The sequence below is a fragment of the Euprymna scolopes genome, chromosome 40 (genome assembly GCF_053919585.1).
Source record: "Euprymna scolopes isolate OS-2025 chromosome 40, ASM5391958v1, whole genome shotgun sequence".
Classification (NCBI taxonomy): domain Eukaryota; kingdom Metazoa; phylum Mollusca; class Cephalopoda; order Sepiida; family Sepiolidae; genus Euprymna; species Euprymna scolopes.
This window is the reverse complement of record NC_136521.1, coordinates 18,564,504-18,584,503: the sequence shown is the minus strand read 5'-3', so window position 1 is coordinate 18,584,503 and position 20,000 is coordinate 18,564,504. Positions and strand designations below refer to the sequence as shown.

The 20,000-nt window shown below is 37.5% G+C and overlaps 1 protein-coding gene across 1 annotated transcript in view; it reads right to left on the bottom strand.

The window, feature by feature from the left end:
- Positions 1–20,000, bottom strand: part of LOC145265400 (muscle LIM protein Mlp84B-like) — a 45,511-nt gene that overhangs the window by 7,601 nt on the left and 17,910 nt on the right. Inside the window, exon 2 of the mRNA XM_080121222.1 lies at positions 2,265–2,388. Coding sequence (XP_079977348.1) covers positions 2,265–2,379 — 115 coding nt within the window. The 5' untranslated portion in view covers positions 2,380–2,388. The remainder of the gene's footprint in view (positions 1–2,264; positions 2,389–20,000) is intronic.

Sequence of the window (20,000 nt, the reverse complement as noted above, 5' to 3'; positions counted from 1 at the left end):
AACTACTTTTCCGATCTTTACGGATTTATATAATCATGCCTTTTTTTTTCTTTTTTTTTTAGTTAATGAGTTCTTATTCTTCTGATGACTCATATCTCAGAGAGAGATAGGGAGAAATAGAGTGAGAGAGAGAGAAATTGAGAAAAGGAGAGAAAGGGAGAGAGAGAAAGAGTGAGAGAGAGAGAAATTGAGAAAATGAGAGGAAAAGAGAGAAATAGTAGATAATTCGATCGGTTAATATAAAAATATTCAACTTGAAAGAAAAAAAGATGGAACATTTATTTCTAATGTTATTTTACGTATTTTAATTTGGAAATGTTTAAAAGGGTTTCAAGAACCTCTGACATCGATGTCGAAGTTCGACATTTCTAATGTCGAATCTACGACTGGTTTTATTCAATCGTTTAACTGTGATGCCACAGCCAACATGCGAAAGGCAACCTGCATAATCACGTGACAACAACCCACGAATGGTACTGCGTAGTGTTTAAGTACAGTTAGAAGTATATGAGGAGGACATGATGGAACGACCCCAAAGAGAGTTGAGGTTGTCAGGGTATGAAATCATATAGCCAATATCCACACAGAAAAGTAAGTTCAATGTATTTCGGTTGAAATACACTCCGCAAGTGCAAAACTCCGTCTGATTATGAAAGCATGAACAGTTTGGTAACAGAAGCAGTATACTTGATTGTGGCTTCCTGTTGTGAAATTGGCAAGCGGTATTTATAAAATGTTATATGAGAAAATCATTTTCGATCGCTTACATTTTAGTGGGATTTTAAAAAATTCTAATTATAAAAAATGATAAATAAACACCTTTAAAATATCTTCATTCATATTGGAGATTTATTCATTTGTTTTAAAACTTTTGTTCGCCTTAAACAAGGCATATTGCCATTGAACCATGGAGTTTACTGTAATTAAGACTAGATTTATAAGAGACTGTGAGGGTGTCAGCAATAAGATATTTGTTCACTTTACATTTAAATTTATGCATATTAGTGAAGTCATGTAAAGTCAGGGAGGAAGGAGATATTTCCAAAAGCAAAAGGTTTGAGGAAAGAAGCTATTAGAGTTGAAAATCTTCCATCATTGTCAGACTTCTACTCGGAATGGCCGTGATATATATATATATATATATATATATATATATATATATATATATATATATATATATATATATATATATATATGCTTATTAGGTGGGTTGAGAGTATTTTTGTTACATTGAAGCGGTACATATGCAGAAAGCTTATCGTTGCACATCTCATGGAAGTACTTGTAAAACAATCACGAGGACGCAATACTCCAGTGATGTGACAGGGATTGGAAGTTGGTAAATAGTGCAGGACTTATTATTAGTTTAGAAACTCTTTTTGCATCCTTTCCAAGAGGGAAAGGGTAATAGTTGGTGCACCAGCCTTGATGTAGCAACAAAACTCCATGCCCAGGCAAATGGTGGCTTTATAGAGATATGTCACCATGTGCTACCTCGCTCGACAGTCTGACGACCCCAAACGCTGTGTGCTGTGCTTTTTTTTTTCACGAGTATAAAAATAAAATAAACATGGGAAAACAAGAAAAAACACCGACTCTGATGCTTCATATATATGTCGGTTGGACTCTGGGTGTGTGCTTCTACACTTACGTCCTGTCGAGGCTGTTGCCGTCAGTTCATTTCCCTATCTCCCAAAGCTTTATCGATCTGACCCCAGCCACGATCTATCTTCAACTGTAGTCAACTGAACTCTCAACCCTGACTCACGTTAAGTCCCAACTCACGACTGTCGTAAAAAACTCAATGACTGTCGTCACTATTGTTTTCCTAACTCACAGTAACCCCCTTAACTATCTACAGACGTATTCTTTGTTCTCAGTCTATCTTTTTCTATCTATCGGTCATTTGATCTCCTGGTAACTCGTCACAACCTGAATTTAAACTTTGCCTCTGACTCCTTTGTTCGACTCACCGTCCATTGTTTAAAAAAAAAAATGCTATGTTATTTATCACCTACCCTTTATCATTTCCTGCCCCGTCCCAGCACTCAACGACACTAGTCGAACATAGTGTGACAAAGATATACGATAATGGCTGGCGGGAGAAGTTTTCTAGCCCGGTAGAGGGAGCCTAATTTCTTTGTGGTTGATTTGGTAGCATATTTTATCTACTTATACGAATTTATGCTATCTGGGAATGTCAAGACGAAGAATTTGAAGATTGGATTCTTGGGAAGGGTGCTCTTGTGTTTGTATTTACTTACCACACTTAAAACAGCCTTTGTGGAATTTGTAACCCCCAGCAAGCCTCTCCTCTGCTGCGTAGACTGACTTGCTACATTTTGGGCACTTGGCCTGTTGAACCGGCTTGAACGGCATTTTTCACGGCTACAAACAAAGCAAAAAAATGGAAAAACATTAAATTTTGTTGCACAGTTGATAAAGACTTAAAATAGACAAGGTTCTTATCAAGTAGAAAGAGTAGCGTGTTAGTATAAGAAATAAATAAATGTTTATTGCAAAAAAGAGTACAACAAGAGAGACGAAAAGAAAACACAATCGCTGCCACACTCTACTATCACAACGTTCTCATCAAAAACTGCAATTACACAGATGAGGATGCACGTTCTTTATCTGATAACGAGACCTGAAAATGATCTGAAAGTACTAGAACCCAACACGAATTACGGCAGATACATCGGCAAATTTCACTTTGCAACTCGAAAAAGAACTTAAAATAGATTAAAACAAAAAATATGCAGACAAATTTTCAGTGATATTTACGATTATATATATATATATATATATATATATATATATATATATATATATATATATATATACTAGCATGGGTGTCCGGCGTTGCCCGGGTATTTGGAGGTGTATATTGAGCAAAAAAAAAAAAAAAGAAGCGGTCAATTTTTTAAAACTTTGACCCCTATTATGACCCCTTAAAATTTATTGTTTTGGGCTCAACCTGAGTTATTAAGTTAGATCCATGTGTAAGGACCCTATATCTAAAATTTCAAGTGTTTAGACCCAAAATTGTCGGAGGAGTTTGGTAGAGTTCTCAAAGGTCAAATCGTTGAACTTTGACCCCTTAATCGCCAAATTTATGGCCGAAAACGTATCACATCGATTTTCCCGAATCTCAGTGCCTTGTATATCAAATTTCGAGTCTGTAGATTAAAAATTGACAGAGTTATTGCGTAGGGAAATGTACACACACATACACACACATAGACAGATAGATAGATTGATAGATTAAACAGAAATATATACGTACTAGCATGGGTGTCCGGCGTTGCCCGGGTATTTGGAGGTATATTTTGAGCCCCCCCCCCCAAAAAAAAGCGGTCAATTTTTTAAACGTTGACCCCTATGATGACCCCTTAAAATTTATTGATTTGGGCTTAAATCAAGTTATTAAGTTAGATCCATGTCCAAGAAACCTATATCTAAGATTTCAAGTGTTTAGACAGAAAATTGTCGAAAGAGTTTGGTATATATAATGCATAGAAATATATATTCGTGCATGTATATTTTAAGGAGATAAAAGCTCAGTTAATGTTAGCATTTAACAATAGAGCGTATATTAGTAAAGATGGTATTTTAAATTTCAGTGACGATTTTTCTCGGGAAGTGATATAATCTTCTGATGAAACGCATGAACGAAATATCCTGGTAATTGTGTTTATTCCTGATTTTTTATTTGTGCGCAAAACAATTGTCAAATTACATTGAATTATTTTGAAATTTGACAAGAAAAGTCATTGATATTTATCATACTATTGTGTTGTACTTTAAAAGTCATAAGAGTAGAAAGATCTTACTTATACAATATGTTGGCATCTGATTAAAAGAATCCGTTTGAATTTATAGTTCAGGAGAAAGCGTTTGATTATATATATCATCAGATCAGCCCGGTTTTGCTCGGGCCCTATGTACTGTTACTAACTTTATATATATATATATATATATATATATATATATATATATATATATATATATATATATATATATATATATATATAATGGTTGATAAAGGTCAACTCTTTCAAATTTGACCTCTTAGCAGCCACAATTTCGCCCAAAAACTGATTAAAAAGCTTGTAGCATGTCTGAATATGCTTTATGTAAAATTTCAAATGTTCAGACTCCAAATTGGCTTAATAGTTTGCTAGAGATCGTAAAGGTAAAATCTTTTGAACTTTGACCCCATTTGCAGCCAAATTGTTGGCCATAAACCGATTAAAAAGCTTGCGCTATGTCTGAATACGCTTTATGTAAAATTTCAAATGCTCAGCCCAAAAATTGGCTGAGTAATTTGGTAGAGACCGCAGAGGTAAAATTTTTTAAGACTATGGCCCCAATTTTGGCCCTTTAGCATTTATTGTTTTGGGCTCAAATCAAATTAAAAAGTTTGATCCATGTCCAAGTAACTTACATCTAAAATTCCAAGTGTTTAGAGCCAAAATTGGCGGAGGAGTTTGGTAGAGTTTTCAAAAGTCAAGTCGTTGAACTTCGACCTCTTGGCAGGCAAATTTCTGGCCAAAAACTGATTAAAAAGATTTTCCCAAATCTCAATACCTCTCATATTAAATCTCGAGTTCGTAGACTGAAAATTGACAGAGTAATTTGGTAGGGAAATATACACACATCGATGCATACAGAGATAAAAATTTCACTATATATATATATATATATATATATATATATATATATATATATATATATATATATTGTGTATATTTAGGCAGCATTTTCTCATTTAGACAAATATTATTGAATAGCACGGAATTATTCTGTTTTACAATTTTCCTTTTATCTTCTCCAATCTCTGAATAGTCCTTTTTGTGTTCTTCTCGAAATTGTATATGTTGGATCCATAATCGACACAGAGGAAATAGAATATTTAAAGGATATCTTTCAGAATAATTCAGTTCCTAACTTTACATATGAACTAAGTACTACTAATAAAATCTCGTTTTTAGAGCTGGTTCCTAGAGCTGGTGACTCAAACAAATTCACCGGTTTGCAAACCTAAATTGCTTAAGGAGTAGATAGGTTCTGTTTATCGCCCGGCTTCCATACTCCTTCTTTGCCTATTAGTCAAGCGCAGAGACACTATCTCAGTGATTAGACAGAAACACCCAGCGGTAGATCTTGTTTCCTGGCTAGGGCAACGAACGCCGTTTTTCCCCATTCCCAGCACACTCCACCCCTAAAACTGGACATTTGGGAGTGCTTTAGTATGATATATGCCTGAGCAATTAGATTGGGTTGACCTTCTAATGGGTTGAGGGTACCAGATTGACAGTTCCTGGCTGCTGTTCCCGACTGGTAGTACAGGTGCCCTAACTCTTTGGAAGCACTTAGAGCGGCTGCTCCATCAACAGTTGAATAATATTGGGTTGTTTGTAGTGCCATGATGCGCATGGAAAGGGACCCTGCACTCATCCCCGGTGGGCTTTCTTGAGGCCACAATCCTAATTGGAGAAAGGTCAGCCGATGGTCTACTTGTGATGCATGTCTGATGCTCTGCATAACCTCTTGTTTAGCTCCCCCTTACCTAAACCGAAACTCTTAAAAAAAAATATGACGACAGTACAATCTAAAAATAAGCTTAAACCAGTCTTAGGGACAAACAAATTCAACTTGCCTCCTCCCTTGAGGCTTGCATTCACAAATATCCGTGGGCTTAGAACTAATTTAGCTAATGTTGAAGCATTTCTCTTAACAAATACCCCGGATATCTTAGCACTAAGTGAGACTAACCTACACTCCTCCATCCCCTCTAACCACTTTAACATGCCTGGATATCTCCAACTCTGCCGTAAGGACTCTGACAGACACATGCACGGACTTGGAGTTTACATTCGTAATACCCTCCCCCTGACTAGAGAAAAAAACCTAGAAACAGATGATCAAGCCTTTATGTGCTTTAGACTAAACATGCAACACAATATTAGGCTACTATTATTTTCTCTACCGCTCTCCCTCGACTCAGGACTGCACCATAATAAACAAAGTCTCTGACAGCATAGACACGGCACTGTCCCTCGACACTAGGCACAAATACATGTATTTGGTGACTTTAATGTCTACCACAAAAACTGGCTTGGATTCTCTATTTACACAGATGCAGCGGGCAGCACAACTCATAGCTTCACTATATCTCACTCACTATCACAAATTGTTACGTTTCCAACCCGTTTCCCTGACCAGGAAGAACAACACACATCACTTCTAGATCTGTTTTTGACCACAGTTCCCGATGACTGCATAACGAAAGCCCACAGCCCACTCGGGAACGCTGATCATGTAGTGATAATGGTTGAAATCGCCCTAAACTCTAGACCCAAAACTGAAGAGCCAGTGCTCAAAACAACGAGATATTATAAAAAGGCTGACTGGGAAGCCATCAGGGAACTAATCAGAGATGCCCCATGGAGAAATATTTTTTCTCTCCCTGCTGAACAGTGTGCAAACGAGACCACTGACTGGTTCAAAACTGCAATCGAAGCGCATGTTCCCATGGGGAAATTTTATAGTAAGCCCCGCTCTCCCCAATGGTTTATGTCGACTTGCGCAACTGCCATTGCTCAAAAGCAGCATGCACACCGTAGGTTTAACCGACATAAGTCCAGTTCAAACAGACTGAAGTATATAGAAGCTAGAAATAACGTTAAGAAAGAAATAGCGACAGCTAAGAGAGAATTTACGGAAACCACTAAAAAGCGCATCGAAGCACAAAAACTAGGAACTCGAGACTTCTGGAAAATCTACAACAGTGTAGTAAATAATGGGCAATCAACAATTCCCCCACTAACCAACAATCACGAGGTAGTCTCCTCAGCAACCGAAAAGACTAACATGCTTGCCAGTCGGGTTGCCTCAAACTCCACACTGGACCCTTCCAACCACCCCCTACCTGACTTTCCTATGCGGACAGACGCCACGCTAGACGATCTGAAAACCACCCCTGCTCAGGTGCATGCTATCATAAAAAACCTTGACACTTCAAAAGTATGTGGACCCGATCTTATCCCAGCTGTGCTATTAAAAAGTGCTCAGCCGAAGTAGCTCCAGTTCTCTCCAAACTCTACAACAAATGCCTTAATGAATCATGCTTTCCGGGCTGTTGGAAAACTACTTCTGTGGTACCAGTATTCAAGAATTCTGGCGAAAGGACTGACCCGTCAAATTATTGCCCCATTAGCCTCCTCCCACTTTTTGCCAAAATATTTGAGACCTTAATTAACCATGCTCTAGTCCATCACCTTACAGATGCTAAACTTCTGACTGACAAACAATATGGATTTAGACAAGCCCGTTCCACAGCAGACATCCTAACTGTGATCTCTGAACCTATATACCATTCACTGGACAAAGCGGGAGAGGGCAGAGCGGTAGCTCTAGATATATTTAAGGCTTTTGACAGGGTATGGCATGAGGGTTTCCTCAGGAAAATTAGATCATACGGTATCACTGGTAGAATACTTAACATAATTAAATCCTTCTTAGATAAGAGAAAAATCCAGGTTATCCTCGACGGTCGTATATCTAAACAATATGATATAAATACGGGGGTGCCCCAGGGTTCTCTCCTTGGACCTCTATTGTTCCTGATATTCATAAATGACCTCCCGACAAAATTGCCTCTGAGATGGGTATATATGCTGATGACACTACACTCTATGGCAGGCACGACAGGAAAACGAATGAACACATTTCTAAAGAAATGGCAGAAATACTAGAGGATGACCTCCAATCTGTGGTGGAATGAGGACAAAAGTGGTTGGTCGCGTTCAATGCTGCCAAACCAAACTAGTTTCATTCAATAATTACAAGAAACCCTCTCTACCACCTATAGCAATGGCCAACGACTCTTTATCTGAGAGTACATCTTTCAAACTCCTTGGCCGAACGTTCACAGGAAACATGACTTGGAGCAATTACATTGAAGGCATTGCCAGGGCCGCTGCAAGAAAGGTGGGCTCTCTCTACCGTGCTAGAAAACTACTAACACCCGAAAGTATCCTGTACCTCTATAAGGCCACCATTCGCCCATGTATGGAGTATTGCTGTCACATCTGAGCTGGTGCATCTGCTACTAGTCTCTCGCTCCTTGACAAGGTTCAAAAGAGAGTCTCAAACCTGATAGGCCCTGAACTGGCATCTAAGCTTCAGCCTCTGTCCCATCGACGAAATGTTGCATCCCTCTGTCTTTTCTACAAGTATTTTAATGGTGAATGCTCTGACGAACTGCAATCACTTGTGCCCCCACGACGTGAGCACCCTCGACAAACCCGACAGGCTGCTAAATCCCTCCCCCACTGTAGAGATCCCTAGATGGAAAAGATCTTTTTACTCCAATAGTTTCTTCCCCAGAACCGCTAGACTCTGGAATTCCATTCCAGGTCCCTGCTTCCCCAACAGTACTGACGTGCAGAAGTTCAAGTGTAACGTGAACCGACATCTTGCTGCCCAAATCCCTACATAGTACCCCAGTAGTTGTTGCCCCTGATAGTAGCCCCCTACACCAAAGTGGCCATTTGCCTTGTTTGGGGTGAAAATGTAATAATAAAAAAAAAATTTTTTAATTAAAAAAAAAAGATGTTCTTATTGACTCTAGTAGCGATGAATTTATCACCTCCGTTTTTAAAAAACCTACATTCGTCAATTCCTGTATTTTAAATTTTAAAAGTGAATGTCCATTCCGTTATAAAACGAATATAATAAGGAATCTTATACATCGTGCAAAGGTGATTTCCTCAAACAAAAAATATTCTTTAATGAATTAAAAAATATAAAACAAGTTTTAGTAAATAATCAGTTCTCTAACTCTCTTGTAGATAAAGAAATAAAATTAGCGATTAGTAATTTGAATCAAATTAGTAATATTCAAGAAAATTATCAACCTGTTAATATATATTACCGTAACCAGTTACACAAGAACTCAACAATCGATGAGAGTATTCTTAAAAATATAATCCGTAGATATGTGGCTCCCAAAAATAATTAAAAAATAAAATTTATTATATATTATAAAAAAATACAGACAACAAGCCTTGTAATGAAAAACAACATTTCGCAAACAAATGACCTGTTGTAGTTTACAAATTTAGCTGCCCAACAGGAGAGTGTATCTCCAATATTAGTAGCTACACTGGTTCAACAACTAACACATTGTCGCGAAGATTGACTCTCCACCTCTCTGACTCTAGCTCCATATCACAACATTTGAAGGGACATGGCTGCCACCATTCGGAATTTCGAAGAATTATGGTAGAAAATACAAGAGTATTGCAGAGTGAGAGAAATGTAAATAGGCTAAGAATACTCGAAGCATTGTACATTGAAACAAAGAAGCCTCAAATAAATAATATTAGTTATGAGTGGAGCCGGAACGTTTTGAAATGTTTGGGATAAATTTTTGAATATGTATATATAAATTTATTTAATATATGTAAAAAAAAAAAAAGTTCGCCCACCTAACTTGTAACAAGCGACCACGTGACTAGGAAAAAATGTATATATACGTAATTTTAAAAACAATTTCTTCATTTATTTCTACAATATGCCTGAGGATGATAGAAGTACTTCTGTCGAAAGCGCTCGCGATTATGGATCCAACACATACAATTTCGAGAAGAACACAAAAAGGACTATTCGGAGATTCGAGAAGATAAAAAGGAAAATTGTAAAACAGAATAACTCCGTGCTATTCAATAATATTTGTTTATATATATATATATATATATATATATATATATATATATATATATATATATATATATATATATATATAGTAGCAGGACCTATTAACCTATTAACCGGCGTTGCCCGGTGGAAGCTTGCTTTTGTGACAGCGATAATTAGTCTTTCTATATTTTGTGTTATGTATTTCTCTACTTCTTTAATTGTATCGTCTACACAATATTCAATACTGATGAGTCTTCATATATATAAATCAAGAAATCAAAGAACAGAGAAACAAGAAACAAAAGGCGAGAAAACAAGAATATGGAATATAGAAAAGACGAGCCAAGATTAACGCGATTGAGAAAAAAAGCACTTGAAAAGAGAAACGGAAACTGTAGTAAAAATAACGCGAATAAAACTGATTATGCAAAAGTTAAGATAGATAAAAATTAAAAAAAAAAGCAAATGTAGAGTATGGATAAAAAGAGACGAAACAATCAATCAAAGCATAAGTGAACATGATTCAAAAGAAATATAAAAGTAAATATGACTGGGTTGGAAATCGAGTCAACTGGGAACTGTGCAAACGATTACAGTTTGAGTATACGAACAAATGGTGCAAATATAAACCGGAAGTAATGATGCTAAATGGAAGACATGAAATACAAATACAAACTAATCCAAGCTAGATTATCAGACATGATAATAGTCGACAAGCAATATACTCGTAAGTGTGTTGATGTTTGCAAGAACTCGTGGTGTAGTGCACAAAGTACTTGATAAAATTCAGTTGTAAGTTTCACTCCTCTTGAGGTTGAAGTGCAGGCGACACTCAAAATACAATTGCAAATTACTTTTACCTAGTAATGGTTAACGGAACAAATGCATGCTACTTCCATGAATTAAATAAAGGGTTCCATTCAAAATTCCGTGCCTATTCCAAAGTTCGCAAGAAAGATTCCCGAGTTCGACGAGATACACCTGAAAAAAGTCAGAGGTTACATTGACCGAAACCTTATGAAAATAACACTCAAGATGAGAACAGTGGCCCGATGAATCCAAATAATACGAAGGAATATACACGTTGAATAATGGAATAGACTGATCAGACAGGCAAGGACATTACAGCATTACTATAATGATAGAAAAAATATGGAAACAGCTTATTAAACCCTGGATAAAATACGATAATAAATTGGAATCAGAGGAGACGTGACACACTATGAAGAATAACAATGATGAAAACAGTCGAAATATTAAGATGAAGCTCACATAAGCAAATCGCACTAAACAATTACAGACGACCTCGTCTAGCCATAATCAACCACAGCAAAAACTTTCCCTTTTTTCTCTTTCCGCAAAAAAAAAAGAAAAAAGAAAAAACAAAAACAAAGACAAAAAAAACACCCTCAGAAGAAAAACAAACAAAAAAGAAAAACAAGGAAAAACAACAAACAAACGGGACTTCCATGAACAAAGTTTTTTTTTTATATAGAACAAACGTCACATCTGTGGAACAATAAACCACGAACCTGCTTTCTAAATGACTACAACATGATTGTCTTAAAGTCTAATGCAAACAAATACTTATCGAGCCATCTTCTTGAAAAATCAAGTTTTCTTAAGTAATCTTTTGCCCGTTTAACCCACTGTTTCCAATTATCTAATGATGTTGTTGCCCAACCGCCTAGAATTATGTTGCCTGACATTCTGATTCCTCACAGGGATACTCATGACGAACAGGTTTGGTACTAAACGGTATTAGGACCATAACCCGACTTACAGGGGCCTGGTAAAAATTTAGACCGAGTTAACACCAAGATCCGTTGTCTTCTGGTCGTCCATGACTCTGCATGTGGCAAGCAAAAACGTTTCAGGTGCAGAACTGCAGATAACGATGTTGTTTTTGCACATGTGCAACCATCATTCCTCCTTTGTGTGTTCTGGACGAAACCTTCCTTGACTTTGTATGCAACTGCTGAGCATTGCTTCTCTTGGTATCAGGAGTAAAAAAAAAAAAAAAAAAACCCCAGTAATCTTACGTGCATAATCAATAGCTATGGACAACGAGGGTAACTTCATGCAAAACCATAGTCATGGTCATGAGTGACCATACCAGAAATCAGAGTTCCAGGCAGCAGAGCTCTGACACTAGCAGGTGGCTACTACAGTCAGGAAGGGTTGGGTTTTAGGGGTTTTTGTTGTTGTTGCTGTTATTCCTATTTACTATGCCTCCCCACGGGACAGAGTTAGACACCAGGGTCGTTTTTTAACGTGGAGAAAAGGAACAAAAATAAAAAATTGTCTCAGTCGTGAAGGATTTCTCCTCCACTGACAGTGAACAAGAAATTGAAGTGCAGCATCTGTTGAGCGATTCGGACTTCTGTATAGAGTTTCCTCTGTGTAGAAGTCTGATTCGCACAACAGCAACAACAGCACGATCCCCCTAAATTCCAACTTTTCCTTACTGTGGTATGGGAGGTGGCAACATGATAACCGTTAGAGCTATGCCGCCTGGATCTCCATTCATGGTCATTCATCGAACAGGTTTGTAGCGAACGATATTAGGACCACACCTTAGCTTACAAGACTCCAAGAGAAATTGGTATCACGATCTGTCGTCATCTGGTCGTCTCTAATTTTGCACGTGGCAAGCAAATCAAAAGAATAGACGTGTTTGTCATAGAATCGCAAATCAAAAGAATTGACGTTCCGTCTATGCCATTCCTTTTCCGACATTAAAAGCATCCACTAAGCCTGGGAAGGTTTGTCCCAGAACATGTAAAGAAATGACGCACTACCTACCTGACAAACAAGGACCTGATGAAGATTCAGGCGTCGGCATTAGAACCCGTCGTCCTCTGGTTATATTTGCCTTTGTCAAGTGCAGCATCGCACATTAATAGAATGAAAGTGACAATGTTATCTTTGCACCATTCCTTTGAATATTCTTGGCCAAACCTTCCCCGACATCGCATGCAACCATGCTGTTCTCGGCATTGGAGGTAAACACTTTCGGCTATAATCAGCAAACGTACTTTCTAATTTCCGACGAAGTGCTACCGGAAATGGTGACAAGGCAAGTCAGTTCCACGCTTATATCTCCTTTGTACTCATTTTTTTTCTCATTTTTTTTTCCGATCTTCCTTTTTATGTTTATACTTTCATAAACATATAGTGATTATATCAATTCGAATTAAAAACTTTTAGTTTTAAAATAAAAAAATATTTTTATAATTTTATAAACATATATTTATTATAAAATTTCGAATAAAATAAAAACTTATTAAAATATTTGTTATCAAAAGTGCAAATAAAGACTTTATAATTTTAATTTTTATTGTATATTTTTCAATGTCCTTTTCTTATTTCAATAAATCACTTCACAATAGAAATACTGAAGGAGAATAAAAGTGAAGGAACTGATTTGCCTTGTCATCGCTTCCGGTAGCAGCCACGCTGGAATTTAGGAAATACGTTAGCTAACTATAACCACACTTTCAATATTGCAATAAGAAAGAATGAGGCAATCGCGAGGAACGATCTTCGTAAGCTCTGTGCAGAAGTTCGACTGAGTCGCAAGCAGTCAAAAGAGGCGGCGGAAGAGGATATGGGAAGGAGGACAAACATGCTTGTTTATTTCGGAATTTCAAGGAATCGATATTAGGATCTGTCGTCATCTGGTCGCCTCTGCCTCTGCATGTCACATGCAGAGACGTTTGTGTGATGGAAACGCAAACCAAAAGTATAAAATTATCAACGTTTCGTCTATGTCATTCCTTTGTATGTTCTGGGCCAAACTTTCCCTGGCTTCGCATACAACCACTGAGCGTTTCTATTCTCAGTGTTGGCAGTAAACGACTGCAATATTGCAGATTTAACGAATAGCTGCGATCAACAGAAAGAACTGTAGACTAGCCATTCCCGAGGCACGACCTTGGTGAGCTCTATGCAGAAGTCCGACTTGCTTAAGAAACAAATAAACAATCAGCAGCAGCAGTCATAAGAGACGACAGAAGAGGGGGAGGAAAAGGGAAAGGAGGAGGAGGAGGATATGTGAAGGGGGAGAAAATGCATATTTCGGAATTTTGTTAAGGAGAGATCCGTAAATGGAAAAGCACCCCATCACACCCGTTCTATCAACCTCTCCTTTTCACTCTCAAAATGTTTATTCCTACCTGTCTGGATATTTAAGAGAAATGTCTAGCAGTTTCTCCCCACCCCCTCAAGTAACTTCATTCTTGCTGTTTTCTCTGTTTTCTGAAATTGTTTGCCATATGAAACCAATTCCTTGCAGACTGACAGGAGATTATTTTCACAGGGAAGAGAATAAAAATAAAAACGCTAAAAAGAAGAAAATCGATATTTATAATGAAGGTCGAAGCCGAGGAGGGAATACTACAAAAAAAAAAAAAAAAATAATAATAATAATAATAATGCGCGAGTCTCAAGGAGGCAAATAATTTGACTTCTTAACCCTCCCCACTTCCATATATATATATATATATATATATATATATATATATATATATATATATATATATATATATATATATATATAGAGAGAGAGAGAGAGAGAGAGAGAGAGAGTCTATGTTTAAATTTCAATTAAGAAAAGTCAATTGTCAAAGTAAAATTGAAAATTTAATGTTTGAACCAAAGAATACAATGTTTAAATTAATTTCCTTAATCCATGAATTTTCAATGTAAGTACACCTCCTCAGTGGAGAAATACTAATATTGGTTCGCAATTATTATGCTAAATAACACACGCAGAGACAATATTAAAGATGAAATGCTTTTAAGGGACATAGAGAAAGGGATTTTGTGTTGAAAGCATAAAAAGGATATGATCATTGGTATCCAATTGCAGAAGTAATCCTTGAAAAAATTACGATGCATTATTGTAAGAATGGTGTACCAATATTAGTATTTTGTTAGAATTGTTCCTTTGCATTGAAAATCCATGGATTAAGGACATTAATTTGAATATTGCATTCCTTGGTTCAAACATTAAATTTTAAATTTTATTTTGAAATTTAACTTTTCTTAATTAAAATTTGGACATATAAACTCTATTTTATTTGCTCTATCTAGTATATTGAGCAATTTTATTTGGCTGGGATTGTCTTATATGAATATTTCCTTCCAATATTCGATACTGAAGACTGCGGTATCTGACCCAACTCAATTTAATGTGACGACTTCAACCAGTTTTCAAAATATTTCTTGAAACGTTGACGACTTTAATCATTTTTTTTACAAATTTGTTGAATTTTCGGCAATGTTTTTACCACTTTTGCCGATTGTTTTTTTTTATTTTTATTCAATTTTCACCCCAAACAAGGCACAGTGCCACTTTGAAGCAGGGGCTACTATTAGGGAATTAATTAGCGGGGTCATTATGAAGGGAGAAGAGTAGAAAGATGTTTGTTAACATTACACTTGAACTTCTGCATATCATTGCAGTTGGGAAAGCAGAATCCCGGAAGGGAGTTCCAAAGACCCGCAGTTCTGGGGAAGAAACTATTGGAGTAAAAGGCTTTCTTGCACCTAGGGATCTCCACTGTAAAGGGATGAGACTTAGTAGCTTGTCGGGTTTGTCGGGGGTAGTTACGTCGGGGAGGTACAAGTGTTTGCAGTTCGTCAGAGCATTCACCATTAAAGTATTTGTAGAACAGGCAGAGGGATGCAACATCTCGTCGATGGGACAGAGGTTGAAGCCTAGATGACAGTTCAGGACCTATCAGGTTGGCGACTCTTTTTTGAACCCTGTCCAGGAGCAAGAGACAAGCAGCAGATGCACCAGCCCAGATGTGACAACAGTACTCCATACATGGGCGAATGGTTGCCTTATAGAGGTATAGGATACTGGCAGGCGTAAGTAGTTTTCTAGCACGGTAGAGAGAGCCAACCTTCCTTGCAGCAGCCTTGGCAATGCTCTCAATGTATCTATTCCAGTTCATATTCCCTGTAAACGTTAGGCCGAGGAGTTTAAAAGAAGTACTTTCAGGCAATGTGTTCTTGGCCATTGCTATTGGTGGTAGAGAAGGTTTCTTGTAGTTATTGAAGGAAACAAGCTTAGTCTTAGCAGCATTGAATGAGACCAACCATTTTTGTCCCCATTCCACTACGGATTGGAGGTCATCCTCTAGTGTTTCTGCCATTTTCTTGGATATGTGTTCATTTGTTTTCCCCTCATATCTGTTATAGAGAGTGGTGTCATCGGCAAATATACCCATCTCCGAAACAATATTATCAGGGAGGTCGTTTATGAATATCAGGAACAATAGAGGTCCAAGGATAGACCCCTGAGGCACTCCCACATTTATGTCATATTGTTTGGATGTACGTCCGTCGAGGACAACATTGATTTTTCTATTACTTAAGAAGGATTTAATTACGTTATGAATTCTTCCAGTGATTCCATATGATCTAATTTTCCTTAGAAGACCATCGTGCCATACCCTGTCAAAAGCCTTAGATATATCAAGGGCCACCGCTCTACCCTCCCCTGTTTTATCCAATGAACGGTATATACGTTCAGAAACTACAGTTAAGATATCTGCTGTTGAACGGGCTTGCCTGAATCCATATTGTTTGTCAGTCAGGAGTTTAGCAGCTGTTAGGTGCTGGACTAGGACTTGATTAACTAAGGACTCAAATATTTTGGCGAAAAGCGGGAGGAGGCTAATGGGGCGATAATTTAGTGGGTCAGTTCTTTCACCAGAATTCTTGAAGACTGGTACCACAGAGGCGGTTTTCCAGCAGTCGGGAAAACAAGATTCGTTAAGGCATTTATTGTAAAGTTTGGACAGAACTGGAGCAACCTCGGCAGAGCATTTTTTTAATAGCACAGCCGGGATGAGATCTGGTCCACATGCTTTAGAGGTGTCTAGGTTTTTTATAACAGCATGTACCTGAAAAGGGGTGATTTTCAAATCGTCAAGTGTGGCGTCTGTTCGCAGAGGAAAATCAGGGAGTGAGTGGTGTACTGAGTTCAGTGTGGAGTTTGAGGCAAACCGACTGGCAAGCAGATTAGCCTTGTCAGTTGCCGTGCAAGCAACCTCATGATTGTTTGTTAGTGGGGGAATAATTGACTGTCCATTATTAACTACGCTGTTGTAGATTTTCCAAAAATCCCGGGTTCCTAATTTCTGTGCTTCGATGCGCTTTCTGGTGGTTTCAGAGTAATCTGACTTAGCTGTGTCTATCACTCTCTTACAATTATTTCTAGCTTCTATAAACTTCTGTTTATTTGAGCTGGACTTATGTCGGTTGAATCTGCGGAACGCATGCTGCCTTTGACAAATGGCAGCTGCACAAGCAGAAGTAAACCATTGGGGGGAGTGGGGCTTGCTATAGTATTTCCGTGCGGGAACATGTGCTTCAATAGCAGTTTTGAACCATTCAGTTGTCTCATTTGCACACTGTTCCGCTGGAAGAGTAAAGATATTTTGCCATGGGGCATCTCTGATGAGCTCCCTGATGGCTTCCCAATCAGCCTTTTTGTAATACCTCGTTGTTTTGAGTAGTGGGTCTTCAGTTTTAGGGCGAGAATTTAGGCTGATTTCTACCATTATCACAGCGTGATCAGCATTCCCGAGTGGGCTATGGGCATTTGTTGTACAGTCATTGGGAACCGTTGTCAGAAAGAGATCTAGAAGTGAGGCATGTTGATCGTGCTGGTCTGGGAAACGTGTCGGAAATGTAACCATTTGAGATAGGGAATGAGATATAGAGAAGCTATATGTGGCGCTACCAGCTACGTCTGTGTGATTTGAGAATCCTAGCCGGTTACTGTGGTGGACATTGAAGTCACCAAATACATGTATTTGTGCGCTAGTATCGAGGGAGAGTGCTATATCTATGCTGTCTGAGACTTTGTTTATTAGGGTACAGTCTTGGTTTGAGGGAGAGCGGTAGAGAAAATATAAGTAGCTAATATTGTGTTGCATATTTAGTCTGAAGCACATAAAGGCCTGGCCCTCTGATTCTAGTTTTATTTCTCTAGTTAGGGGGAGGGTGTTTCGAATATAGACTCCAAGTCCATGCATATGTCTGTCCGAGTCCTTACGGTAGAGTGGGAGATAACCAGGCATGTTAAAGTGGTCAGAGGGAATGGAGGAGTGAAGGTTAGTTTCACTTAATGCTAAGATATCCGGGGTGTTTACAAGGAGAAATGACTCAACATCATCTAAGTTAGTTCTAAGCCCGCGGATATTAGTAAATGCAAGCCTCAAGGGAGGAGGCAGGTTGGTTTTCTTTGAGTTTGGTCCTGGTTTAAACGTAACTTTTGCTTGAGCTGTCATTTCATTTTATTTTATTTAAAAGTTTCAGTTAGGGTAGATGAGTGAGGGGGTGCTGGACAAGTAGTTGTGCAGAATACCAGACATGCAATACAAGTAGACCATCAGCTGTCCTCACCCACAGGATTGTGGCCTCAGGAAAGCCCACCGGGAATGAGTGCAGGGTCCCTTTCCATGCGCGACATTGCACTACAAACATCCCAATATTTTACAACTGTTGATGGAGCAGCCGCTCTAAGCGCTACCAAAGAGTTAGGGAACCTGTACTATCAGTCGGAAACAGCAGCCAGGAACTGTCAATCTGGTACCCTCAATCCTGCGTGTTTTTTTCATTGACTAGCTATTTCGACACCTTCGGATAGTTTACGTAACCTACCCGGAGAGTTTTTAATATGAATATAAAAACATCTCTCTCTCTCTCTCTCTCTCTCTCTCTCTCTCTCTATATATATATATATATATATATATATATATATATATATATATATATATATGGATTGGGTCTTCGCTAAACCGAGCCAGAGATGTCTCGTGATGCGGGGTTCGAATCGTTCGACTGGTATTAAACACCCTGCACTGAAGATTCCCGAAAGGATGAAACACTAGTGTCTGTAGTTATTTAATAATTATTATAGTATATATATATATATATATATATATATATATATATATATATATATATATATATATAAGGCAAGATAAGCTGCTTTTCTACCTACCTGGAAAAGTTTTTAATGGTTTTACTCGCTTTATGACGTTTTTTCGGTTCGAAAAACAAATAGTGTCTAGCGTTAGGTGAGAACAAGAAAAATGACCGCGAATTTGAAGTCTCGATAATGACTTAAAAATAAAAAAAATACAAAATACTGTTAGAAACCCATCCAATAAATGCTACCGTGAAATTTATTGGGTGGGTTTCTAACAGTATTTTATTTTATTTTTTATTTTAAGCTTCAAATATTTAGGTGTCGATTCGCAGCCAGTTTTCTTGTTCTCGCCTAACGTTCGACACTATTTGTTCTTCGGATCGAATAAACGTTTTAAAGCGAGTAAAACCATTAACTATTTTTTCAGATAGGTAGAAGAGTAACTTACGTTGCTTTTGATAACATTTATTTGTTGTATATTTGTTTTTGACCACATTTTCATACAAATGTGCATTGTAAAAGAAACCCGAACGTACAAATAAAAAGAATAATACGGGGTTTCTTGGTTCCTTTTCCGGTTAACTCTAGAACTCGGATTTCACTAGTAGTAGTTAATAATGATAATAATGATAGTCAATAATGCAATTGAAGTTACGTTTATGCGAGAAAAACATACATACATTCGCACACGCCAATTAGTCGAAAATTTATTATTTTTGTACTTGCACATTTTAATCAAGACATTAAAAAAATGGAAATATCGAAACAGTTTATATTGTACGTATCGTTATGGAATGAAGTTCTCAGAAAAAAATCACTTAATTTCATCATTTTTTTTATTTTTATTTTATTTTTTACAGCGAAAACAATTTGTTATGATACCGAGCAAAAGGTTCGATTTTTAGGAAGAAAAGCTTGTATTAAAGATGGGGAGGGAGTGTCGGCGCTTTAAACTGAGTTATCTCCCCGTAGCATGTTCAAACATTTCAAAGATATCTGCCTTGAACGTGCCGTCATAAAAACGTGTTTTTTCCCGCTGTAAAACAAAACAAAACAAAACAAAAAACTACTCGATCAAATTAAATGAATTTTTTTTTCGGAGATCCTTCAGTCCAAAAACGGATACGTACAATATAACCTTTTTCGATATTTTCATTTTTTAATGTCTTGATTAAACTGTACAAGTACAACTTTTTTTTTGCTTTGTTTTATTTTTCATAAAACACCATGTGTTTAAAAAAAAAATTGTCAATATTTGTAGCTATACCCAGACTGTGACACGACTGATGATGATGATGATGATGATGATGATGATGATGATGATGATGATGATGGT